The sequence below is a fragment of the Cavia porcellus genome, unplaced genomic scaffold, assembly GCF_034190915.1.
Source record: "Cavia porcellus strain 051 isolate PalLab524CR breed Dunkin Hartley unplaced genomic scaffold, mCavPor4.1 scaffold_2, whole genome shotgun sequence".
Lineage (NCBI taxonomy): Eukaryota > Metazoa > Chordata > Mammalia > Rodentia > Caviidae > Cavia > Cavia porcellus.
Genome location: NW_026947485.1, coordinates 34,108,692 through 34,136,248, shown reverse-complemented (window position 1 = coordinate 34,136,248; position 27,557 = coordinate 34,108,692). Strand labels below are relative to the sequence as shown.

General features: G+C 40.1%; 2 protein-coding genes and 1 long non-coding RNA gene across 9 annotated transcripts in view; 2 read left to right on the top strand and 1 right to left on the bottom strand.

Annotated features, from left to right (window-relative positions):
- Positions 1-604: 604 nt before the first annotated feature.
- LOC106027270 (uncharacterized) lies at positions 605-13,413 on the bottom strand. Its single transcript, XR_010044639.1, has 6 exons — positions 13,066-13,413; positions 11,163-11,220; positions 10,992-11,068; positions 10,724-10,785; positions 10,079-10,147; positions 605-719 (listed from the first exon to the last, which is right to left on the bottom strand). It is a non-coding gene; the product is annotated as an uncharacterized LOC106027270 (long non-coding RNA).
- LOC100717454 (serine/threonine-protein kinase Sgk1-like) lies at positions 3,980-5,476 on the top strand. Its single transcript, XM_063240465.1, is given in 2 exon segments — positions 3,980-4,727; positions 4,730-5,476. Coding segments are annotated over 2 exon segments (1,293 nt in total). The 5' UTR covers positions 3,980-4,003; the 3' UTR covers positions 5,299-5,476.
- Pde1c (phosphodiesterase 1C) overlaps positions 13,240-27,557 on the top strand; it is a 599,125-nt gene continuing 584,807 nt past the window's right edge. For 2 of the 7 annotated variants that reach the window (XM_063240402.1, XM_063240421.1), the window contains exon 1: positions 13,241-13,609. In XM_063240402.1, coding sequence (XP_063096472.1) covers positions 13,312-13,609 — 298 coding nt within the window. In that variant the 5' untranslated portion in view covers positions 13,241-13,311. Of the gene's footprint in view, positions 13,610-27,557 lie in introns of all 7 variants that reach the window. The other 5 variants (XM_063240413.1, XM_063240415.1, XM_063240428.1 and 2 more) reach the window with 5 other exon arrangements.

Below are 27,557 nucleotides of genomic sequence, written 5' to 3'. Positions count from 1 at the left end.
AGGTAGCTTGATCTCTTATCTGTTATGTGTGTTAATGCCAGACTATTCTCACTGTGTACATGTTCCATGTGTCCAAACCATGTTTAGAATAACCACAAAAGTGGTAACAGGGGCATTCCCATAAGGTAACACTCCAAAGCATGCTGAGATGGGACCTGTTGGTATTTCAAACTAGAAATCTTAGAACACTAGGGTGACCAACCCAAGGCATTATGAGAGGAACTTATATACTGACGCCCACAGCAAGATAAGAGACGTTCTACCCACATGTGTCTACAACACAGGGGCCCAGTTATGGCATTTATGAGAAGGTTTGAGGAGTTGGGCTCAGGGCCAATCTAGTTTCTTTCAGTGTTTGGGCAACAGCCTAATCAGTGCCAGGAATGTTCAAGGCCCTGACTTTAGTTCAGCTCACAGGAGCAAACCAATTGACTGGGTCACAGAGCAGCCGGAGCACTATGTTTTCAGTCAGAAGAAAGAAAAGAGTGAAGGATGTAAGGGACCCTACACCACAAGATGATGTGTGTATTAACATTCATTAACATTTCCATGGACCAGCACTTTATATACAGAGGTCAATGACAAAACCTCTTATTATCCTCACCTGTTTCATAGATGAAGCACCTGAGCGATGGAGAGGTGAGATAACCTTTCAGCATCATAAGGATGATAAATTGTGGAGCTGGGTTTCAACTCCAGGGTATCTGTCATCAGAAACCCTGTTGTAAACAAAAAGATAAGTGCTACACCTTAGCATCCTTTTCTGGCACATTGGATACGCTCAGGAAAAGTGCCTATCATTATTATTGTTTATAAATGTGTACTGTTTGAATTAGCATTAGATGAATTTGTTTAAAATTCCTTAAACATTTAAAAGAAGGCAAAAATAAGAATGATACTAGCTAGCAGATGCAGTTAACTTTTCAAAAGGGGTAAAATTACTTTTACTTTATATTTCATAATCACATTTATGAGAAGAGCCCCTACTTCACGTGGCTACATATGGCCCGTGTAGGTGTCCTTGTGTAAGTCACCTTCCTGTTGTCTCCTGGTCAGCATGTTTTCCTTTCTTGCTCGGGCCCCCTCCTGTCTTTGATGGAAAGGCCCAGGAAGTAGGCTGCCTCTGTCTGGCTACTCCCCTCAAGGGGTGCCTCCTAGGCCTGCCCCTACTGTCATTTGTAGTGGTCTGGCTAACTTTGTTCATTCCACTATCCAAATTTTTGTTCCAATGTACAATTTTAGTTTGAGATTTTGGTAGCCATGAATAAGTGAGATATGTATGTACTTGTTAGCTGCTTCCCATGTATCAGCCCATTTAATTTTCACGATGATAGAATTATTCATTTTAAACTTTAATATACAATTTTCAATTCTTTATTTAAATAAAAAAGCTAACTAAGTCATAGGCTTTCTTTTAGGTTTTGTGCATGCAAGAAAGTAAAATTAGTCTTTTCCTGGTTTGCACGAAATTTTTTACCTTCCAGAGAACACAGATACATTTAAATTCATTATCTCAACAATCTATTATTCAGATAACCAAGTAAAATTTCAGACTTTAAGAGGTAAGAGTTTACTTTCAGAATCTGGGTGGCTTAGGAGACCCCTTTGTTAGAAAAACCATTTTCCAGGGCAGTTTTGTGATACCAGCACACAGAGGTAAAGATAGATGCCATGAGATACACCGTGTCATTTGTCACAGTTCTTCACACCTCCCCACAGCTGGGATCCACTTAAGTTCTTTTATCCTTGGTCTCAACCATGAGACTGTTTTGGGCCAACAGAATGAAGCAGAAGTCTTGGTAAAGACATGAAGACTTTTAGGACAGATAAGTGGAAGAATCTGAAAGGTAGTAGAGAGTGAGAACTTGGGTTCTAGGAAGCTGAGGGTCCTGGCTACTCAGACCAGGACTGGGATTCCCATTGCCTAGGGTACAATTGTTTTGGCCTTGTATTCAACTTGAGACCAGTTATAGAAAGCCAGATAGGTTCCCTATGCAATCATGGAGGTGCTCCATTTCTAGTTATCTTGCCTCCAGCTTCCTAGCCAACAGCTTCCAATCAGAACACACCTGAAGCTGTCCTGTGTCCACTCTGGTCTTCTGACTTCTCTGCCTGCCTAGGAGTCTCCATGGTGGCTGACTCCTTTGCTATAGGGAGCTCTAAATACTGTTGACTGCTCTCATTTGGATGATCATTTATTTTCATACATTGGGAATAGGTGCTTTGTTTAATAGATTGAAATAGGCAGACTTAAATTATTTTAATTGATAAGAAGACATGCCAGTCTTATCAGTGCATGCTTGCATACATGCATTGAAATACCACACTATACCCCATAAATATATATTATTATTATACATTAATAAAATAATTTTAATTAAAGGTAACAAACTTTTATTGCATACCCATGGGTATAGGTGCTAGGCTATTTCCTATATATTTCTGCTATGATTTTATATGTGCTTATATATCTTGGGATCCACAAACAGCCTCCCAGTGCCCCCAACCTCAAGTCCAAAAATGGGGCAAGACATGTTTTTTAAAAAGCAACACTGATTTATTTTATCCTGGGCCCAGAGACACAGTGCAGTTGGAGTTTGCAAAAGCTGTGTGTCTCCCTCAAAACTTCCCAGACTTTTTGTAGAAAGCACAGTTTACAAAGTAAGGGGTTATGGGCGTGGATCAGGAAATCTGCTAAGGCATAAGGAAGACCTTTGTTTCCCTTTGCAGAGATCAGAGAAGTCTAGCAGGAATTAACAATCCTTTGTCAACTCATTCGGGCACTCAATTTTAGACAACATCTGTTATTTGGAGAGGGCAGCAATGGTTAACATATCAATTGGGTCAGGTTCACAAGGATTTACAATTCTTTACAGAGGGGAGCATTGATTAACATATCAATTAGGTCACCCAGGAAAAAGACACACACAGAACAGTAAGGTGGCATTACAGGTACTTTGATCATATAACTTAGGCATAACACAAACATAATGAAGCTCTTTTTGCTATGTACAGCATATATAGTATATGGTATAAGGTATATGTCTACCTTAATGGTAGTTAATTCACACATATACATACTTCATATAATTTATATAAAACTAAAAGAATATTTCCACAAATATAAATATATAATATTACATATAATTAATGTCAACAATATTTTTTTCTATCTTGTGGTTTTCTTTTGGATTGTTTCCTGTTTCTAATTTAGACTCTGGCTGAAAATTGGGAGGGTAGGACCACAACAGAATAACCAGCCCTGCACGTGCAGATGTTCTTTGAAGTCTGAGGGAATTATAGACATTAGTTTTCTTTTTCTAGCTTTATTTCCTACTACATCACAGTGACAATTAAAAGCAATTGAAGTAGTCCTACTAATAACCTTTAGATTTCTTTTTTTTTTTTTTTTCATTTTTATCGGTACCGGGGATCGAACTCACGACCGCCTGCTTGCAAGGCAGGTGCTTATGCCGCTGAGCTAAACCCCCAGCCCCATAACCTTTAGATTTCAATCACAAGACTTTGGTAGAAACACAATCACAGCAAAACCCCTGGGGCCTTGCTGGCAAATAGGTGGCATAATTACCTCTGTTTCTTTACTGCTGTCTTTGATAGACATCTTAAATCTATCACTACATTCTTTGCTGATCTCCCTGAATGTGGCTTTAGAAACCTGCTAAAAACAGTGCTGAAAGCAGCCATTATCAATCACATTCAGTGGCATTTAGAATGAAATAAATTTGCCATGTCTAATCTATCCTATTGCATATAAAACAAAGGCTGGTGGAAGTCCACTAACTTCATTTCATGGCTCAGTGGAGGGTCAAAATCACAGCTGAACCATATTGCTTCAAGGGACAAAACTAGTCACAAAATGAAGTGGGACTGATTTCAGCACAATATCAAGAACATTTTTTGTTATGGGAAAACTTAGCAACAGGGCAGTGTCGCCCAAGTCGGTCTCGGGTTCTTCTGTTCAGTCAGTGTTCTTTTTGCGACAATGACGGTGAAAACCGAGGCTGCTAGAGGCGCTGTCACTTACTCCAGAATGAGGGGAATGGTAGTGATTTTCATCGCTTTCATGAAGCAAAGGAGGATGGGCCTGAAAAACTTTATTCAGAATATTGCCAGTAACTCCTATGCATGCAAACACCCTGAAGTTCAGTCCATTTTGAAAATCTCCCAACCTCAGGAGCCTGAGTTAATGAATGCCAACTCCTCTCCTCCACCAAGTCCTTCTCAGCAAATCAACCTTGGTCCATCATCCAATGCTCATGCTAAACCATCAGACTTTCACTTCTTGAAAGTGATTGGGAAAGGCAGTTTTGGAAAGGTTTTTCTCACAAGGCACAAAGCAGAAGAAGCATTCTATGCAGTCAAAGTTTTATAGAAGAAAGCAATCTTGAAAAAGAAAGAGGAGAAGCACATCATGTCAGAGCAGAACGTCCTATTGAAGAATGTGAAACACCCTTTCCTGGTGGGCCTCCACTTCTCTTTCCAGACTGCCGACAAACTGTACTTTGTCCTAGACTATATTAATGGTGGAGAGTTGTTCTACTACCTCCAGAGGGAGCGCTGCTTCCTAGAACCAAGGGCTCGCTTCTGTGCTGCTGAAATAGCCAGTGTCTTGGGTTACCTGCACTCTCTGAACATCATGTATAGAGACTTAAAACCAGAGAATATCTTGCTAGATTCCCAGGGGCACATTGTCCTCATTGACTTTGGCTCTGCAGGGGGAACATTGAACATAATGGCACAACATCCACCTTCTGTGGCACACCTGAGTGTCTTGCACCTGAGTTACTTCATAAGCAGCCTTATGATAGGACTGTGGACTTATGGTGCCTGGGAGCTGTCCTGTATGAGATGTTGTATGGTCTGCCTCCTTTTTATAGCCGAAACACAGCTGAGATGTATGACAATATCCTGAACAAACCCCTCCAGTTGAAACCAAATATTACAAATTCTGCGAGGCATCTCCTGGAGGGGCTCCTGCAGGAGGACAGGATCAAGAGGCTGGGAGCCAAGGATGACTTTATGGAGATTAAGAGTCACGTCTTCTTCTCCCTCATTAACTGGGATGATCTCATAAACAAGAAGATTACTCCTCCTTTTAACCCAAATGTGAGTGGACCCAGTGACCTGAGGCACTTTGATCCCGAGTTTACCGAGGAGCCTATCCCCAATTCAATCGGCAGGTCCCCTGACAGCATCCTCATCACAGCCAGTGTAAAGGAAGCGGCCAAGCCATTCCTCAGTTTCTCCTATGCACCTCCCATGGACTCTTTCCTCTGAGCAGTCTTAGGGGTGCTTGTGAAAGACCCTACATGTGTCTGTGAATGTTTTAGTTAGCCTTTGGTAAAGCTTCCAGCTGACTGGACATCTTAAAGAGAATTTACACATCTCTGGCAGCCCTGTTGCACACTGTTTGCTGGAAGCTTTTCAAAGAGCACATCCTTCTCAGTGAGCTCATGAGGTTTTCATTTTTATCCTTCCTCCCAACCTGGTGTTATCTCTGAATTGAGCGTCAGAGCGCTGCCCCTGACAGGTGTGAGACTCTCAGTAGAGGGGAGACGCAGGTCTGAGAAGGGTCTTCCCTAGACCTGTTGGGCTGTGATAACAAATATTCTGAAATGTGCCATTTCTGATGAGATCATGTTAGCTCCAAAGCTTTCCCTATCGCAGAGTGTTTCAGTTCTTTATTTTTCCTTGTGGATTTAGTGTGTGAACAATGGTATGAATGTGGTATGCCTGATCGCAGATGGATTTTGTTATAAACATCAATGTGACACTTGCAGGACACTACAATGTAGGACATTGTTTGTTTCTTCCATATTTGGAAGATAAATTTATGTGTAGACTGTTTATTTTGTAAGATATAGTTATTAACTAAAACTTATTGAAATGGTCTTGCAATGATTTGCATCTAGATGCTTAAAGACAGCATTGCTGCTACAAATATTTCTATTTTTAGAAAGGGTTTTTTAATGGACCAATGCCCCAGATGTCGGTCACAGCCATTGGTGTTTTCATTGTTTAAAATGTCACCTGTTAAATGGGCATTATTTATGTTTTCTTTTTTTTTGCATTCCTGATAACTGTATGTATTGTATAAAGTCTGTACATTGGGTTATAACACTAGTATATTCAAACTTACAAGCTTATTTGTAATGTAAACCACCATTTTAATGTATTGTAATTAACATGGTTATAATATGTACAATCCCTCCTCCCTACCACACAACTTTTTGTGTGTGGTAAGCCAATTCTGGTTTGCAATAAAACCTTGAAAATATTTAAAAAAAAAAAAAAAAGAAAACTTAGCAACAGTATAGATAATTAACTTGTATGGGTCCATTTCTATGCTTCATTCGTTATAGATCATAACTGGTCTCCCTGCCTTCCTCACCTAGGTTATTCTGACACAAATTCCAGCCATGTTATGAGCATTTTGATAACATTCTTAAAAGAAAAGAATTATTTAATCCAGGTGTGGCAGCACATGTCTGTAATCTCAGCACTCTGGAAGACAGAGGGCAAAGGATTGCAAACTTGGGCCTACCCTGGGAAATTTAGAAAGAATCTGTCACAAACAAACAATCACACAACCCCACAATTTAAAAAGGGTTGGAGACATAGCTCAGTGTAAAAGCCCTGGGTTCAATCCCCATTCCCACCTACGAAAAGAAAGAAAGAAAGAGAGAAAGGCAGACAAACAGACAGACAGAAAGACAGAAAGAAAGCAAGAAAGACAGAAAGAAGAAAGGGTTTTAGGAAAACTTAAGCTTAATACTTGTTTTACTTAAAGATACTACTAATAATTTCTTAACATTATCAAACATGCAAGCAATTTTTATATCTTCCCAATTGTTACATTAATGTTTTGGTAATAATTGATTGGGTGATAGATAAAACTTATACATAACTGGTTTATATGCTTCTAGAATATTTATAAGATTCTGAAACTTCCTACACTGGTACACTTGCAGGTTATCTGTTGAATACATCTTGTTTGAAATCTCCCATAATCTAGACTTTGCTGAGCTTCCATAAGGAGGTATATGCTGCCTGGTTTTTGCTCCTTCCTTGTGATTTTAGGAGCCACTGATGTTTCATTGCCCAAAGCCATTAATAAATATAAATATAAATATAAATATAAATATTCATTCTAATTGATAAGTGATTGCCTCAGAAAGAAATGAGAAAAACTGATTTATCAATTCCTCTTAGATTAATCTGTAAAACTGACTACATTTCAAATAATATCTCACCCATTTCAAGGAAATATTCTAGAAAAGTAAATCAAGAAGAAAAGTTGGGGGAGAACACTCAAGAAGATTTCTGACAGTGTTATTAAATTTATTGTAAAGAGGGGCTGGGGATTTAGCTCAGCGGCATAAGCACCTGCCTTGCAAGCAGGCAGTCGTGAGTTCAATCCCTGGTTCCATAAAAAGACAAAAAAAAATTAGGAAAAAAAAATTTATTGTAAAGTTGCAGTGAATAAGTCATCACGAAACTAGGAACAAAAGACTAATATTCATTCCATATTGTTTATAATAGTGGAAAATGGCAGCAGCCTGAACTACCAGGATTGGAGGAGAAGCACACTATGTTATAGTGTCTCAGAGAAGGCATAGCTATAATTTTCACCTTTCAAGTCTGAATAATTTTTACGGATGTATTGATTGTGGTCTCAAGATAGTAAATTAATAGAGACGTAAAATATAGTCTTAATTTTGTAAGATATGGATATATTAAATAGGATACATAGGATCAGATGGGCATATATTATGAAAAGATACTCTTCTGAAAAGTAATACATGTATCGTACTTTGGATATTATGTGAAATAACACTAAAAATCAGCACATTCATTTTAATAGTAAGGGAAAAATAAAGGAAATATCTGTGTCGTGGAATTATTAGCAGTTTACATCTTATTTTTTATATTTCTTGGTAGTTTCTCAATTTTCCTCCATGAAAATATACCACTTAAATAATCAAAAAAAGAATATATTTTCAAAAGTGATGGAATCTGGATAGTTGAGGTATTAACTAAGGAACATAGCTTTTAATTTTACTTTTTGTTTTGTTAAAGATCTACATAGGTTATACTAGATGAAAAGTTGGATGAGTGGGCCCAATTCAAATTTTTTTTTTTAAAAAAATGTTTCTACAGCAGTCAAAACATTAATTGGATCCAAAAGAATTGTGAGCGAGATCTGTGTCTATTTCTACACACCACTTAGTTTTGGGAAATCTATTTTGGTTTTGAAGCCTTTGTTTTGTTTGAATATAGAATGAGAAGGAATAATTTATTTAATTTTTCTAATTTACAAAGATTTCACAAAGCAAATGAAACAATCCAGCATGTAGCAGAACAATATCCTGTGTATCATTGCTTTTTTTTTTTTCCTTATCAGTACTGGGGATCAAACTCAGGACCACCTGCTTGCAAGGCAGGTGCTTATGCCACTGAGCTAAATCCCCAGCCCCTGTATCATTGCTTTTAAAAGCAGTACCCGTGGTGTTTGTTTAGTCTTTTTCCATAACCAGAGCATACCAGTGCTGTCGCTAGGCCAAAATACAACCTCCAACCTTTCTCCTGCTCTCAGATTCCCTGGGCAGGTCCTCCTCTCACCTTTCAGAACTACATTGTATTCCATTTTGCTTTCCAATGCCTAGGGTACATCTCAAGTTCCCAGAATTACATTATATTCCCCTAGTCCCATCTGGGCAAAAGCTATGTCTAGTTCTGCATTTAATTGATTATAAAAAGCTGTTAGTATCCATTCAATGTTAAAAGAGCCCAGTACATCTGCTTTGTTTCTTATGTGTGTTCAGACTTGATTTGAAATAATTTGAGCCTAGGTTAGGGATCTTCCCTGGAACACTGTGGACTTTTTTGGGAATTGTCTAGACTATCTCTGCATAAAACAATTAAAGGACCATGGGCAACACAGACTTGAGAAGCTAGTGGAAAGGGGTAGCTGACATGTTTGAGTGAGGTGGAGCCTGGGGTAAAAGACTTGGACTCTACAATAAACTCTGCTGCCACTAATGTTGGCTGACTCCAAGTCTCTCCAGCTTGATTGATGACTGGTTTCCTTAAGGTTCCTTTGGGAACTATAATCTGTGTTAAACATGTGATTTCAGTTAATCACCTAGCATTCACATCTATCATTTATTGGGTCTTGGAGAAATTATTTTTATGCCACTGACTTTTCATCTGTGTTATAAAGATAATAATATTTGTATCATGAAGATTATTGTAAGGATTAAGGGAGATGAAGTATGCAAAGTATACATGGCCTTGTCTAGGGTAGTAAAAATAAAAGTTAAGATGGTTGCATGTATTACTCAGCTTTTTGATTACTGGAACAAAAAATACCTGATATCCACACCCTGAAAGAGAAGTTGAATTTTATTCACAGCGTCAAAGATTTTTAGTCTATGGTTGGCTAACTTCAAGAAGAGCATGGTGGAATAGTAGGCAGAGCTAGAGGAAAAGTACCAGCAAGAGATGTGCCCTTCAAAGCCACACCTACCTGCAGCCCAGCTCCAGCTGGGCCACCTCCTAACAGGACATTTAGCTATGAGTATCACTCCGATGATCTCATCATCTATCTAGGAGTCTCAATCCAATGAAGTTAACAACTTAGCCTGTCCCAGTGCAGTTTGGTCAACATCTTGTAAAATTTTCTGTGTGAGACTCAGAGATCAAATTTGGTAACATGTGGTTTGCCTTAGAGATATAGGTCCTACAATCTACAATTTTCAGATAAAGACTGCTGTTTCAGAAAAATGTGCTTTACAAGAATCCAGGTTGTGACAGTTTCCAGCCCTGGAACTTCTGCTGCCTCGCTGATGGGTTCAAAGAATTTACTTCTTACTGTTCCTGTTACTCACTCATGATATCCTTAGCAAGCAGTCATGTATAAATGCAATCCAGCACCTGCCTAAATTTGTTCAAAAGAAGTTATATAAATAATAGGGTCAACAAAAAATTATTCAGAATGTCACTCTATCTCGTCCCATTAGTTCCCTCTTTATCTTTAAAAACCAATCTTCCTTACCTTTGAGGGGGTACTCGTATGATGTCTAAAGTAAACTCAGTTAATGTTTTTCATGCAGACTGGTTGACCCTGTGTGAATGAAGAGACAGGATAGGCAAGAATACTTTAAGAATCTACTGGATACTATAAACAAAGAAATCATAAATAAGGTTAAAATAAAACAAAGATCATTTTCATATAGATACAAAATAGATTTGCAAATCAGGAGATACATGTTCAGTTAGAAACCAATATTCTACCCCAAAGTTGGATCTCCTCTTACAACCTAACCTCACTGACTCTACTTCTCAAGCATACTGCTTCCAAAAAGCATCACAATGGTGACTGGGGCTTCAACATGTCAATTAGAGGGGAGCACAAACTCAGTCCATAGCACTCTATCCTCCTGTGTTCTGGAAAACAGTTTTCTCCAAAACCTACTCTTTTTCCTAGCCTTAGAGAAGACTAATGGATGCCCCTTGCTTGCTTAGGATAAAGTTGGACACAGACCTTCCCTCTTTTAATTCTTAAAAATGATTAGCTGAACTGTTTCATCAACAATGATCAATGGGATGAAATGCTTGTGATATAAACTTTGGTGAAACTTCTTCCTCTACGTCCCTGGCCTTTGGTCCACCCTCAGCCTGAGACAGCAGGTGGACTCACCTGAAAATAGGCCAACCTTCCAACAGCACAGCTAGTGTCTTCACCGCTGCAGTGCGGGCTTTCTGGGTACATCACACCACAGTTGATGACATCATGGTGAGAACACATGAGAGAGGAAGAGACCACATAGTGAGACAGGAAATAAGAGACTTTGAAGGGCCAGGCTCACTTTTATAACAACTCACTCTCATGAAATTGATCCAGTTCTATGAAACCTGACCCACTCCCAGGAGACAGCATTAATCCCCTTTGAGGGTAGACTCCTTACCTCGTTTTAGGTCCACCTCTTCCCATTTCCACTATCTCAGCACCTCCACACTGGGGCCAAACTTCTAGCTCAAAAACCTGTGGAGGATGAACCATGTACAAAGTATAACAATGAAATCACCCATGCCTCATTGGCAGGAAAACCAAGTAAAGATACAAGAATAAGAAATACCTTCCTGGGAGCTTTCTTTTTCACAGGGTTTTCCCGGAGTGAGGATTTATGCCAGGGCCTGCTAGTTCATGAATGAACAAGGAAAGAATAATAAAAAAGAGTTTAAAAATTGTGATGAAATTAACATAGCCAAATAAATGAATGCTGTGGTGGCTAATTTTATATGTTAACTGGGCTGTGCGTGGGGTGCCTAGATATTTGGTCAATTCTAGGATGTTTCTGGATGAGATTACATTGAAATTGGTGGGTTGTGTAAGCCAGATTGCTTTCCTCAAGGCTCGCTCCATCATTGGAGACTTGAATAAAACAAAGGGGATGGAATAAATAATTCTCTCTTGCCTGACTGTCTACAAGAGAGTCACTGGCCTTTTGCAACCAGATTCACATTTAGGCTGGAGTTTATATTGTCTCTCTCCTGGTCCTTAGTCCTTTGGAATTGAACTGCAACTATGCCATAGACATTATGGATCTTCAGTTTGCTAACTACTGGTCAGGAAACGTTACCTTCCATCACTATGCAAGTCAATTCTTTATAATCTTAGTTCCTCTTTATATATTTACACCAAATCTATAAGTCCTATTGAGTCTGTTTTGGTGGAAAGCCCAGGCTATTATACATGGGTAGGTGGGCCCTCTTGCATTTTTTTTTGCCTGTCCTCAGGAAATGTGTTCCTGAAGCTGACACTCTCTGAGTGAGAAGACACTCCCTGAGCCCTTGCAAAGTGTAGGGGGTATAGTGATATACACATAATTGATGGAGGCTCTTGTATGTAATGTTGGCTCAGAACTTAGGATTTTAGTTCCTGCCCACCCCACTGGCAACAAAGGTAAAGGAAGAGAGAGCTGGGTTGTCCCATAATCCTCTGATGCAATTGTTCTCTAAATATCAGTGGAGGGTTCTAAAACTCTTCTTCTTCCCTCCCATTTTGGGTTTTGTTGATCTGATTGGTTCTGGAAGCCACCTCTATGATAATACGACTTTACATTTACTTGTGTGTGTGGTACTTTCGAGATAACAGTGTCAAGAGTCCTAACCTGCTGTCACTTAAAAAAAAGCTAGACACTGAATGGAGAAAAAAGGAGATTCCCAGTCCAGGTGAGGAATGACCTATCAAGTCACTGTCCCCTCACACCGTGCAAACTCAGATATTCTCATATATTGCTTAATTGTCATGCTTCATAATTCAGTGCCTGAAAACCTTTGGAAGGAGAGCAGTACTGATAATGGTATCCAGAAAGGGGAGTATCACAGAAGCCAGCTCCATCAGTAAAGGCCTGTGTGACCTTGGGCAAAGTACAAAACCTTTCTGGAAACTTTACAGCTGAAGCATCATCCCAGGTATCTGTCCTATTTCTGCTTCCCTATTAGAGGCCACCATATTTTCATTGCTGGCAGAGAAAGGATGGAACCAATGGCCTCATCTCAGCCAGCAGCACAAGCCTATTAATAGAGTCCCTGGCTGCTCTAGCTTCCGCTTTGGGAGCCCCCAGGTGCCTCCCTGCTGCTCTCCAGAGCAGAAGTAGCAAAGGCTGACTTCTTTCACTTCCACCTCCCGATCTCAGCGTCCCGCAAGAATGGTGGGCAGTAGGGCAGAAAGGAGAGGCGCCCAGGGTGAAGGGCCCTGGAGAAAACGCTCTGGGGAGGAGGATGGGCACGCCAGAGTGAGGGGCAGCTGAGAGCAGCTCCTTCAGAGAAGCACAGCCTGCAAGAGCAATGACATTAGCTTTAAGAAGAGTAATTGAGAAGAAAACAATCTTCCGCCCTCCTAAATCTTCCATCCTCTCCGGGAACTGAAGTGGCCCAGATGTTTCAGGAAGAAAGGAGCAAGGGCACAAAGTAGAGGAAAAAAGTATCCCTCCCTTAAAGCCACGCCCCTTCCCCCCCAGCCTCTATTGGGACCACCTCGGCAATCCAGCGTCCACCTCCACTCCGGACTCTTGGACAGTCACCGACACCTCCCAGGTCGCTCTGGGTGCACGTGCGGTGGGCGTCACCCTGCCTGCATCCTTCTCCTCCCCCGCCGAGGAGGGCAGCAGCTGGCGAGGTCACAGGTGGAGCTGGCGGCTGGTGTGCCCGGCGCCTGGAGGGAGTGAGCCTTCGGGAGGCCAGGGGTGTGGGTCCCGGGGGAAGCCGGGCCGGCCCCCTGAGATGGGCTCCGTCTCCTCCGCGCTGGCGCGGTCCCGCAGCACGGTGGTGCAGCTGGGCTGCTCCTCGCCTCAGCCCGAGGCGCCGCTGGCCGCTCCCGCGGCTCCCAGAGACCCACTCGTGCTCCCCCGAACTCCGAAGCCGGGGCTCGGGCGCGGAGAGGCCCCCAGTCCTCCCGCTGCCTGCGGGGAGCCCCTCGCCGCGCCGCGCCCAAGGCTGGAGCGCGCGGAGACCTCCCCGGCGCCGGCGCGCGCGGAGACCCGGGCCCAGCCCCAGCACCCCCGAGCCGGCGGCCCCGACGGTGAGTGTCCGAGTGGGGGCGCGCTCTCCTGAGGACCTCTGCGGGGCCTGATGTTCGGGGGACGAGGGAAGGCGCTCTCTCAACAGGATTTCGCTTTTCTTTTTTCCCTTGCTGATAACTTCTTTTACAAGTTAAGGTTCAGTTCTGGTTCAGCAGGGGCTGTTTCCCAGGGACTGTTTTTCACAGGGCTTTACGCGTAGCTGGAGATGCAGCTCATACCCCGCGGCCCCCTTTCCCTTTGTGTCTGTAGCAGCCCCATGGAGAGGTCGTTCTTGTGGTCAAGGATAGACGTGGACAAGAAGCATTCCTTCCAGTTCCTTCTCCGGGAATTAGGAAAAGGGCAGAACTGCTGTGGGTCCAGGTCTTAGTTTCATGTGTGAAGAAGGAAACCAGCATTTGGATCAGTATCTTCTGACAGGACTGGAAATGGGCCCAGTGTGTGTGTGTGTGTGTGTGTGTGTGTGTGTGTGTGTGTGTACACACTAGTGTGCATGTGTTTTAGGGTAGGCAATGTGGGAGAAATAAATAGCCACACAAGACTTGAAATCAGAGGTGAAGCTGAATCCTCACCTGCAGCTTTCCTTGTGATCTGGGGCCAGACACCCTCCTTGTGCTTCAGTGCTTCCATGGGTGGCACACGGGTGGTAATGACACTTATCTTAGCAGGTAGCTGGGAAATACGCCCAGACATCACACATGTGAAAGTACTTTGTAAAGTACTTTGCATGCCACACAAATGTTCAGTATTATGCTACAACTAGATGTTTTCACCTTATCAGCTAAGGGTATAGTGAACCCTATATTAAAATTTTTAGTTTAAGATGTTCAAAAGCTGTGTTTGATCAGGTAAAGTTTTGTTTTGTGCAAATGAGAGTAAAATTCCTTAGGAATAATTTTTTGAAAATAAGTCAACACACTGGAAATGTTAAATACATCTTCTGGCTTTCGGTCTAATACACGAATCCATACTTTATCCCAAACAAGATAGTGTGTTGCTCACTAGAATTGTTTACTGTTTTCAAGGATTCAGTAGACTAAGTGGGCAGCCTTGGTCCCAGTTAAGAACAAAATGATGAGTTAGTGAAGAGGGGGGTTTGTTTACATTTTGACTCATTGAGAGGTGAAGACATATGTATGCTTATTCTGTTGAGAATTTTCTTATTAAATGGTCACTTTCTCCATTAGCTTTCATTTGCTCTTGTTTTACTCAAATGGACATTTTTTCTGTTAAAAGACAGTACATATAGATGGCCCTGATAAGGGAGGACTTGTCAGTCCAAAATGTGTTTTTGTGAATTAGGATTTTCCACCCAGACAGCATACCTTTGTGATATTTATTGCAAACTAGAATAGGTATCAGGATACTTGGATACTATAGTGTCTTTGGGAAGGCTACTTAATATTTGCTAAACTTGCACAATCTTCTCTTTTAAAATAGATACAAATATAATGGCATCATCTCTTCTGTCATAAGCTTAAAGGAAATTATGGAGGTAGAAGAGGTCGGCAAAGAATAAATATTGAATAAGAGTAAGACATCATTAAAGTATCCAGAGGCTTAATATTTTCTAATATGGAGATACACATTTAGTTTTTATACAAATGCAATATTTATTATAGTTATATATAATCAAATTTGGGATTACTTTGTGAAACTTTTCAATAATTTTGTGTGTGTGTGATATCAGTTGAATTACAAACAGGATCCATTAGTAATATTACCAAGTTTTTCTTCTTGTACTTTTGTTGGTATGGGCAGAAGATTTGGTTATTGCTCATATTTATAATGTCCTAAAATCAATTTCTAGGAATTTGCATTGAATAAAGTTCTGTTCTGGATTTAATGAATGTGCCTTGTAAATACTTTAAATTTTTCAATTGGACAGATTTTAAGATTTTCTAATCCTTCCCTTTTTATTTTATAAGAATGTTTTTAATTGAAATTATATTCCAGGTTTTATATCACTTAGGATACTTATTCAAAGTTATTAGATTTCTGTATTTCACGCTTTTATAAAAGTGGTATTTGAGCTTAGATTTTGCAGAGTTGTGAGTTTAGATAGCTGGAATCACAGACAAAACACATTTTTGTCATCTGCAAAAATGGAGATGAGGTGTATCTGTGAAGCAAAGTGGTATTTTGCTAGACTAGATTGAATTTTTCTAGAAATTTGTGATATTGACTAGTGTACTACAGAATTTAAGAATCTTGGGAGCAAATTAGCTAGGTTTGCTAAAACTTTTATTTTATAACCAAACTAAACAGGATATAAAATTGCATGCCTGACACTGTTCTGTAAGATTGTTTGATAGATACATTCATAATCATTTTATAGGTGAAGACGTTAAGACATAAAGGGGCAATTATCTAGTCACACAGTCAGCAAATGACAAAGAATTTGAACTCTATTAGTGTGGCTTTGGAACTATGTGTGTTTATCTACTGTATGCTGCTTGCCTTAGATTCCATAATATCCTTTGACAGCTTTATCTTGTCTCAGGTATACCAAAGGAATCAATAAACCGTGCTGTGACACCAATGGAAGGTGCTGGCAGGAGGGATCAGAGTATAAAGGAAGGGTCACAGTGTCCCTTACTGTGCTGGTGATTGAAGCCAAAGAGCTCAAGGGGAAAGTCATACTTGGGGTGTACAGTCACCTGTCTCTCCCCATGCAAATTTAAATTCTTGGGGACTCTGAGATTTGATTTGTTTCAGATATGGATGGTTCCCTCCGCTTTTCTCATCTTGTGAAGATTCAATGAGATAAAATGTTGACATATAAGTAGGAAATTGGCATACACTAAATGTAAGCATTTTGTATCTTTGTCCATTTGCTTTCAGACATTTGGGGTCTAACTGGTGAAAAGGCAGGAACTCAATCCACTTTTATTGAAAAGCTTCCTCAGAATAAACAAATACCAAAATAAACAAAAAATCCACAGGTGTTTGTCTATTCCATAATAATCTGTAGTTGATTATCAAGAGCTTCTACCTTTTGTTAAAAACTCTTCTAGATGGACATAGACTTTGACATTATTAATTAAGTGACTTTTTAGTTTGTATAATAACATTTGGAGGCTCTTCCCAGGGATTTTTCACTGAGCTTATGTACTGGCCCTTCGAAAAATGTTTTAAAATTTTGAGATAGGATCTTGCTCAGTAACTAAGTTGCCCAAGTTGGGCTAAAACTTTCAATATTTCTGCCTCAGCCTCCCAGGGTGCTGAGGTTATAGTCATATGCCACCACACGTAGTTTGTCCTGCTGTTTTAACATTTGAAAAAGATGGATCCTGTAAGGACTGATTTTAAAGTGAATCAGTATTTGTCAAATGGCATTCTCAAAACATTGTCTGGCAGAATTTCTTTCTGCTTATGGATTTCCACTTAAAATCTGATTCTGATGAAGTTCCCACTAGCTGCTGCTAGCAGGGCCCTCTCGGATGTTAAAATTCTTGGTTTCTAAACATTGATGCTGGTTAGAATCACTGGCAAGGTAATTCCAGAAGCCCAGGCTGGTTGTTCTGGAACAAGGCTGTGGTCTTAGCACTTTAACCAACTTTATTAGCTAATTCTGTGACCAATAAAGTGTGTATTACAGTCACTTGGAGGCTTGCTAAAGCTTATGACCTGGGTCCTCCCAACTTTGCGACCAGTAAGTCACACAAGCAACTTAAGAATTTGTATTTGTGACAAGTCCCAGGTGTCTGAAAACCAGGGACCTATCATAGAAGTCACCCAAGAGGACCACTAGAAACCAGCTGTGCAGTGTCAGTCATTCTGGGTTCTGGTTTGGGATCTGGGCAGATGCTGTGGTGGACAGATTCTAGATTTAGGTAGCTTTCACTTACTGGTCTTTCTCCTTTACCTCCCCAGGCCCTTAGCTTGCCAATTTGTAAGACATTAGGATAATTATGATCCTTCACCAGTGACACTTTTAACTTGGGATCAAATTTTTTGGGTAACTGTTAGCTGAATTGAAAGGACTGAGTGATGTAAAAATAAAATAAAACCCTTGTCATTTTAAAGATCAGTGGGTGGATGGGTGAGGTGGTGACATTGTCAGTGATTTAAGTTTCAACATTCATAGCATCTCCTAATGTAGGTCCCAGTTCTGATTTAATTTAAACAGATGCGAGCAGCCTTGCAAAGTTTTGATTAGTGACAGGCAGCACTGTTGAGAACAGATCTGTGGTGGCCGCACGGATGTAGCCTTACCTCTGGAACTGTCTTCCCCCTAGGGAGGCATGTTGAGGTCCCAGAGTCCTGTCATGACTGAGAAGTCTCTCTAGGCACCATTTTTCTTTGATTCTGTCTCCTGAGAGTGGCTGGATTCATTTCTTCCAAGGTCAGTTTCAGCTTAGGGCAGAATACAGTGACCTTCTGCTTTGAGCCACCAGTGGTGTGCTTACTGCTGCTAGTCGGAAGACTTGGGAAATGAATGCTTTCCCCGCACACACAGCTCAGAAGGCCCCTGTGGATCCTTGTCATCTGAGCTTCAGGACAATTTTCTAAGGCAGATGGGACACGTGGCCTTATCCTTCCTATATAATAAACAAAGAGGACATAAATAAACTTTATTGTTGATAACAAGTTCCGTTCCAGATTACTTGCAATTTTAGATTTTCAGAGTGTGTGGTATTCATTCTTCCAGACAGTGTGGCATTAGAAAAAGAGGCTCTGGAATCTTTATCTGGAATTTTGGAGGTTCTGAGACTTTCCAGCTTTGTGAACTAATTTCTGTGAGCCCATTTTCTTATCTGGGAAATTAAAATGGTGCTGAGTTTAAAGAATATAATCTATGGAGTTGCTTAGCACATCCTGAGAAACTATTATAAGCGTTAGGACTTTGATAAATGATTAGATGAATAGGTAAATGTCACCTGGAACTGTAATCCCACCAGCAATGGACTGACTGAGGTAGGACACAAATCTATTGGTTAATCTCATTCTCTTTCCATAATGCCAATGAAGTGGAAGTTAAACAGTGAAACCAGGGTGGTGGGGAAGTGGGAGGGAAGGGGGCTTGAGAGAGAGCACAGCTAAAGGAGAAGAAGCGAAAACCACCGTCACGTGGTATTCAAGACTTGGAGCCTTAGATCATCTTCTTCTGAGATGAGGACACAATTGCTTTCTTTTTTTTTTTTTAAATTTTATTTAAGGAGGAAAAAAACACAGAAAAAAGGTACAAGTAATACAGAATTTCAAAAAAAATAAACAGTAGGAAATCACTAGTTAATAGATTACTTATTGTCATCTTAGAAATAGTTGTTCAAATTACAAAATTAAAGCATACAAAGTGGACATTCAAACAATGAGACTGCAAACATTTCTGTTCAATGATCCAACAAAAACTCAATAATATGGTTATCTATTTTATACGCTTAAATATACATGCAGTTATATCCTTTAGAGCACTTTCTTTTCCTTTCTTTTTACAATGACAATTACACATTTTGGGTTTTATTACTTCCACAGTTCTTATTACTTTTTTTTTTGAAGAGAATAAAACCAAATGTGACATAACAAAACAGAGTCAGTCAAATCAAAAGGATGGACATAGTACATGATGTAAAAACAGAATACAAAGTGATCAACAATGGTTACCATAATGCCTCCTGCTACCTTAAAAAGAATTGCCTATGTCATCAGTTATAATAAAATTGAACAAAACAGTAAAGAACAAAACCAATGAAACCAAAACATTGGAGCAATTACAGGACTTCAAAAGAAGATAATAGTCAAACCAGAATGGCCATCATAGTGAATCTTACTGTCTTCAAAGTAGTTGCCTATACCCTCAAACTTGATACTATCAAGCAAAACAGAATTGAGGGAATTCAGTCAAAACAAGATGGTGAGAGCAATACAGGGTTTCAAATCAAATTAATAGGAAATCAAAGTGGGTAACTATAATATATCCTGCTATTTTTTATTTATTTTTCCCTTAATTAAAAAGATAAAAATAAAAAATAAATAATAAAAAAAGGAGATTGAGAAAAAAGAGGACATACCAACACAACAGCACAGGTCAGAACATAACAATTTAAGCAACATAGTGTTTCACCACAAGATATCCCGACCTAACAGTAGTTACCATAGTGTCTCTTTCCTTGAAATATTTGAGTATAATTTTGTATACTGTAGCATCAAACATATCAAGACAATGTAAAACCATTCAAGAGAATGACAGTATTACAGGGTATTTAGAACCAACTAACAGAAAACTAACAATGGTTTCTATATTTTGTTTGAATTATCACATATAATAAAATCCAATAAGATCAACATGTTAAGACTGATGGAGACAGAAGAACAAAAGCTTGATGGGACTTCAAAACAAGATGATATTAAATCAGCACTAGCTATTATGATGTTTTGTTTTCTCCAAAATTGCTGTTCATACCATCATAGACAATAAAATCAAACAGCCCAGAATAAAACCATTATAATTAGTGAATTGAAACATTATAACACTTAAAAGCAATATAATGGGGAATCATGATTTTTTTTGTCTTTTTCCTTTTTATCAGTACCAGGGTTTGAACTCACAACTGCCTGCTTGCAAGGCAGGTGCTTATGCCACTGAGCTAAATCTCCAGCCCCCGGGGAATCATGATTACCACATACTTTTATGTATTGTTATCATTTCTTATACTAGGAAAACTATTCGGTATTTATACATGTGGGTTTGATTTATTTCACTTATGAGTATGTTCTCAAGCTGTGCCCATTTATTTATAAATATCTCAATGTGATCCTTCTTTATAGCTGAGTAGAACTCCATTGTATAAAAATAACACAACTTTTTTATCCATTCCTCAGTTGATGGACGCTTAGGTTGTTTCCAAGATCTGGCAATTACAAATTGTGCTGCTATAAACATGGGTGCACATATATCACATGCTGCTCTCAGTTCTTCTTGAGAATATGCCTAGAAGTGGAATAGCTGGAACAAATGGGACTTCCAATTCCAACTTTTTGAGAAATCTCCAGACGGACTTCCACAATGGTTGTACCAGTCTACACTCCTACCAATACTGCAGGAGAGTTCCTTTTTCCCCACAGCCTTTCCAGCATTTGTCGTTGGTAGTTTTCTTGATCCTGACCATTCTTTCAGGAGTGAGATGGAATCTCAGTGTGGTTTTAAGTTGCATTTCTCTAATGAGTAATGATAATGAACATTTTTTCATGTATTTACTTGCCATTTGTATTTGTTCATCTCAGATGCCCATTTTTGGATTGGATCTTTGAATTTTGGGGGTCTGATTTTTTTAATTCTTCATATGTTTTAGACAGAAGGAGGTCACAATTTCTATGTACTTATGTCTTCCTGCGTGTTATATAGTCTGTAATTGGGTTGTTCAACCTAAAAGGTGATTGTGTGTGGTTGTGTGTGTGTGTGTATCTGCCTTTTAGGGGCAGGTAATTATATTACACTTTTTTTTTTTTTTTAATCAGTACCAGGGATCGAACTCACGATTGCCTGCTTACAAGGCAGGCGCTTATACCACTGAGCTAAATCCCCAGCTGGGGCAGGTAATTAACATCTGCACTCTAATTAGAATTACTCAATAATAAGCATTACTGTACTCGATTATTTCTCCAAAGACTCCCACTATGTTGTTTCTAATTTTATCAAAGGGCTTTAGAGATATTTTCTTTTTAGTCAAAAGTCGTGTAAAGACTTCTGTTCTTACATGACTAGGGTGTGAGAATCTGGTGCATGTAGTCTTCTATCCTCATCACAAGGCTCCCTATTCAGAGGTCTTTGATTGAGTCCCTTTAGCAGAGGGACTGTAAGGCTTAATTCTGCTTAGACTGCAAACTGGTTCTCTTGATACATAGCCCCATGTAGGCACAGAAGCTGAAAACGTGGTCTTCTCTGTGTTCAAGGAGAGAAGCAGAATACTAATATTATGAGCATTAGTGATTTAAAGCTTGTCCTTCTTTTACATCTGAGGAAACAAACAGATTCATAAAGGTAAACTTACTTGCCTGGAATCCCAGAGCTGCTAAGATGCAAAGCTGAGACTCAAACTTGAAATTAGAAGTTAAAACAAAGGTGAATTGTTCAAGGTGGGCTCTAGTTTATTAAATTGCATGCAATTTAATTTACTCCTTAGCAATGTTTTTCAATGCGCCCTTAGAAAAATCACCTGCCTCAGAATTACTTGGGATTCTTGCTAAAATACATCCTGATTGGCCCGCTGTAGATCTAATGAATCAGAATCTCTGACAATGAGACCAAGAAACCTAAGTGAATCTTATTCACTCTACCTTTGACCGCCTTCCTCTTCCCCCACCCTGGAATGTTCACAGCATCCTTTTAGAGTCTGGAGCCCTGCTCATGGGAACAGTGAAACACATGAGCTTGCAGATGACTGAGGGTATTGAAGCAGTGTGCACACATTGATTTAGTTTTCATGAAATGGCTGAGGTCAGGAAAATGGACGCCTACACCGGGCCACTGTTGGCAGCAATTAGAACTAACGAGTAGAGTTCAGGAAAGTGGGATGAGCTCTGTTCAAACTGGCCTTTCTCAGTTGTCACCTTCTCTTAAATGTAAAAACAAAAACAAAACAAAACTTCTCTTAACTGTGAAAAAATTTTTTAAATCTTTAATCAGTTCTTGATTTTAATGTGTTTTTTAAAGTAAAAAAATGATTTTGCTTCCACATTATTTGAACAATTGTAACTTCACTTGACTCCTAACAAACCTTTGAGAGAACACTCTGATTCCACTTTACCAGTGAAGAAACTGAGCCAATGGACTTGCTAAGATCACACAGCTGATGTGTATGAGTCAGGATTAAAATGTATCTCTGACCTCAAGCCCTCCATGTACAGCTTTGCACTGGGCTGTGTTTAGGCTAGTTTAGCAGAACACATGCTTCAGCAAGGCAAGAAGCATGCTTGTGGCATCGATGTAAGGAGTGAAGGCTTAGTGTTCTCCTTCTTAGCAAAGGAAATATATGGCCAATGAGGACTGCCATTTCCAGAAGCAAGGACTGTGCGGTGGCTTCCAGGAGGGTTGGGGAATATCCTTTTGTCCCCACTGCACTGGCAGAGGATCTGGAAATGGCAAATGCCTCGTTGCCCTCCACCACCAGGAACATGCAGAATTGCAAGTGTCACTTCGATGACTGGGTCTGCATGGAGCTACTAATGAAGCATCCATTCTATATCCCAAGTCTTCCTCTTCTAAGGGAGCTGAAACTAACCCCTGAAAACCTTTTCTGAAGATGGTGCTCTTTTGCTGTCTTTGTCTCAGCACTTTCTTTCCCTGTATCTGTTATTTTTTGATCAAGGTCTGTCTTACCAAATATCTCCAGACAACTGTTAGTTTGAACACCATATGAATGTATAGGGGTGAAGGAGAATCCCTCTACTCTCTGGAGGTTTGCTGGAATGAATTGGCAAAGGACAGGGTGGTAGAAGAAAAATTTATACAAATTTAGTTAGCCTGTGTAGGGAGCAGTCAGAGGAGTGTAATTACTTAACGACCTAGTGAAGTCTAGCCGCTTCTGTAACTCTCTTCATAGAGAGGAGGGTAACAGGGAATATGACATTTTAAGGGGTAGTAAATGGTTTTAGATTAATGCATGGGTCTAATGTTCAGACAATAGTAAGTGATTCTTTTGGGAATTGAATGGGCTTAGAAACCTGTGACTAACTCTGCCTAACTGTGGTTATATTCCTTAGTCTTCCTTCCCACAGATGTGAGTTGAGTTCATTAAAACTCAGGGAAGGGACCAAAGGTAATTGTTTCTTAGGTGAGTCTGAACTTCATACAGATATGGGAATATTGAATGCCTTTTCCAGCATCTCCTGCCTTTCAAGCACCTTTAATTTAAAATAGCATACCTAATTTTGTAGCATTATGATATAAATTCTAGCAATACTGTTGTTTGCTGATTAGAATGACATTGGATTGGTTTCTTGAGTTCAATTTCAGCATATGTAGAGATGGGGACAGCTATCACGAAGAGAATGAGAGATGCGATGGTGGTTATTATTGTCTTCCCTAATGTTAGATCTTGAAGACCTAAAAAGCCTTCATCATCCTGTAATGATTTGATTAGTTCTATAATATGCAATAAGTATATAAAGTGGGTGAAGATGGGGACAACTATTTGTAAGAACCTAGAGACAGTTAGATGGACGGTAAAGATCTCCAGTGGACTTGCTTTGAAATCTGTATTTCTTTAAATTGTTTTTTTAACTGTTTTGTTCTGTTTTGATATGTTTAATCTTACCCTCTTTGAGATGTAGAACAAATGTGTAGGACTGATAACCATATTGAGCTTTTGTTCGATCATTGAGCAAAACTGTTTGTAGTGTCACTTTTTGAATGTCATTCTAAATACTTTGATTCTATAACCTGAACGGCTGTTTCTGGGATGACGGTATGTGACTTATCAACCAGCGACTTCTTGCCGTTTGTTTTTCTGTAATTTTGTATTATTTCTACCCTTTTTTTTTTATCTCCATGTATTTTTTTGTTTCCTTTTCTTTAAATAAAAATAAATAAATAAATAAATAAATAAATAAATAAAATAGCATACCAGAGTGCTATAGTGGGCACATTGTTCTTTGAACCCCAGGAAATTAAATTAGAGGTTAAAACTCAGGAACAAGCTTTTCTCCCCAACATTTTCTTCTCCCAGCTTACGTACTTCAGGAGGATTCCATCATGTTGCCACTTTTCTCCACCATTCAGAGTGTCAGTCGCCTTTCCTCATGTCACATCCTCCTAACAGACTTCGGGGAAGACCCAGAGGCTACACAGGGACGATTAGACAAGTGCACACACAGTCTGCTTGCTACATTTTCTTGGGAGCACAGCAGGTTTGGCTTGTAGCCCAAATGCTGGAGAGTTCAGTGGTCTTCATTTTTATATTGTGATGATTGCATGGCAGAGCTATTCAGAAACTTTCAGGCCCTTTCTGTTGTTTGTAATTTTATTTAATTTTCCGGACAATGGCATTCTGTAGCTGGGCATCTTTTTCCAGCTCAAGAAACAAAAAAACACTATTAACATGAGGACTCTCCCCCAGAATAAAGCTGCTGTTCCAATAAATCTTAATCTTAAAATGAATGTGCTGCCCAGTCTTTCCGTCTCTGAATCTTGTTACATATTGATGCTATTTGGAAAGCAATCGGTGATTTTTTTTGATGACTGGAAGAATGGAGATTGAAAAAATCAACTCATTATAATCGACAGGAACAATAGGTTGTAATGTTCATTGTATACTTACTGTTTGACCAGCACTGTTCTGAGCATTCTTCATGTCCTTTATGTGACAGCACTACATTATGAAGTGAGTGCTGTACTATTCTTTTCCTTTTAATTATCTCCTTTTTACAGGGGAGAACACGAGGCTTGAAAAATCATGTGAGGTCACACTTCTAGTGAGTGGTGGGTGAAATTTGAACCCAGGTCTTAAGCACTGTGCAGAGCTCATTGAAACATAAAAGCTTGAAGTTGATGAAAAAATCTGGTTTATAGTTGTCATGGAAAAAAATAGTATCTGAAGAAGACAGTAGTTCTGTGGAAGTTTCCAGATGTACATTTTATAATTATCTCATTATTTTAATGTGATCTAAATAAAATGCATGAATAAACTGACTGATGGGCAATATATAGTATTTGAATTACTATGTTGAGTCAGATTATTCTAATATTTCTCATAAAGTAATCACAATATCAAGAAAAATGTGAGAAGCAGGGCACAACAGCACTATGTTCATAATCCCAGCACTCTGGTAGGCCAAAGCAGGAGAATCACAAAATTACCCACCTGGGTAATTTATCACTTTAGATCCTGTGAAACTCAGTGTGAAGGCCCAGGTCAAATATCCAATATTCTATACCCCTCTTCCAAAATTAAGATAAAGGAAAAAGTCTCATATCCTTATACAGTGGTTATATTAGTATTTGCATATGCTTCTTTCAATTTTTATTCGTATGATATGATTTTCATCTAGTTGGGATTACAGTTTATTGTTTTTTGCAGTACTGTCAATTGAACCCAGGGCCTCATGCATGCTAGGCAAGTACTCTGCCACTGAGCTGTATCTCTAGCCTTTGGGATTATAGTTTTAAAAATTAAAATTTTCGGTAGGAACTAATCCTTGTTTACTGATTACCAGGGGAGGCTCTAGAGCAAGACAGATGAGGTTAGAATTTGGGTATTTTGAATGAGTTACTTCAACATTTGGGGAGTCAGATTTTTCATTTATAAAATGGGAAATTTCATACGTAAAATCATTGTAGGGCTTAAAGAGTTTAGTGTACTACTTAACAAAAGAAAAGGTCATCACATCCTAAAAGGTCTCAGTTAGAGCTCGAATTCTAACTTTGCACTGTGCCTGCTCCCCAGCTTTGCTGGTGTCTCTGTTCCTTCTCCGTTGATGCTGGTGCCACAGAACTGGTGATGCTAGTTGGGAGCTTGGCACCCAGTAAATACTTTGTGACAGATTGGAACAATGAAAGGCCCAGATGAGTGTCAGGCTTTGCTCCTGATGATGCCTGCAGCTCATTAAAGGCTGAGCTCTGGCCCTTCCAAGAATGTAGCCTGGCTCTTGAAAGCTGGGCAAAGCAGTCACATCTTCATTTGCCTTCTGCTGAGCCTGGCTGGTATGCTGGCTGGGAAGGGTTTGCCTTGGGGTGGGTGTCTGTGTTCAGCTCTCCTCTGCAATGGTTCTCTGGGCCTCTGAGACTCACAGTGGCCAGCAGTTGCTCCACTCTGCCCAAAGGTCACCCCTCCACCTCTCTTCCTCCTTGGTTTCTTTTCCTCCTCCTCCACTAGAGCTGTTCTGCTGTAGAAAGGTGTATTTTTCATGTATAATATTATGGCTTAACCCCCTCCCCAACACTTTGTTTTTTAAAAAAATGTGTGCAACCCCCAGCTCAAACTATAGCCTCCCATACTCCTTGACTGCCCCAATTCCTGGCAGCATTTGCTACACTATTGTGTGCCCACATCTGGCCTCCCCTCACATTGTAAAGAGAAGGTGGACTGATGAGGGCAGCAAGGGATGATGAAATTGGGTGCATTGTTGAGTAACAGGTTAAAAACCTATAAATAAATGGCCGTATCAAACCCCCACGAGAAAGCGGCTGTCAGAAGGTCCGGCACCTTCTAATGCTTGATGTGGCCTCTTTCTCAGTGGAGAGTAGGCTCTTGTTGAAATCCTTCCAGGACTGCATTTTGAGTTTCCTGGACGAATGAGACATTTTTCTCCCTTCTGGGCCACACATCCAGAACAGCGAGTGTCTAGAGGTTCATGGTCCGCTTCTAAATATAAATATCTATGTCATCCCTAAGCATACTGTGGGCCTGTACCTCCTGGGGAGTCAGCAAGGAGGGGATTCTGGGACGACCCACTGTGTTATACCAGAGAAAGTCATATTTTTCACCAGGTTACTATTAACTTATCAAGACTGAGCTGTGTGGAGATCACTACACCTCTGGCCAACTCCTCGGCAGGAGGTTAGGTGCACTTGGGACACCTGCTGGCCAGTGCCAGGGCACAGCTGCTGTCAATCTTTGGTGCCTGCCACTCAGGGTCCTGGGCACTGCTCCGATCTCTAGGAACCAGCTCTGACTCCCTCAAAGAAACAGGAATCTTTTACCCACCACCTGGCCTTGCAGGTGTCTAGCTATAGGTCAGTCGGTAGGAGTTCTTGCTTTTTCCATTCTATTACTTTTTCCACAGCAGTAGTAATTGTGGACCCTGTGGGGAGGAGAGAAGGCGGTGCTTTGTCCCCCAGCCCTTCTCCAGCCTGTCTGCTTTGTGACCCTCAGTCCTGGGATTCTGGCTCCGTAGGATAGGAAAGGGACGGGAGTGGGTAACAGGGGACCCCCCAATCCTTGCCTGCACCTGTGATGCTCTTTAAAGCTTCTCCCACATACAGCACAGTCATATTTTCTCCTTAGAGAA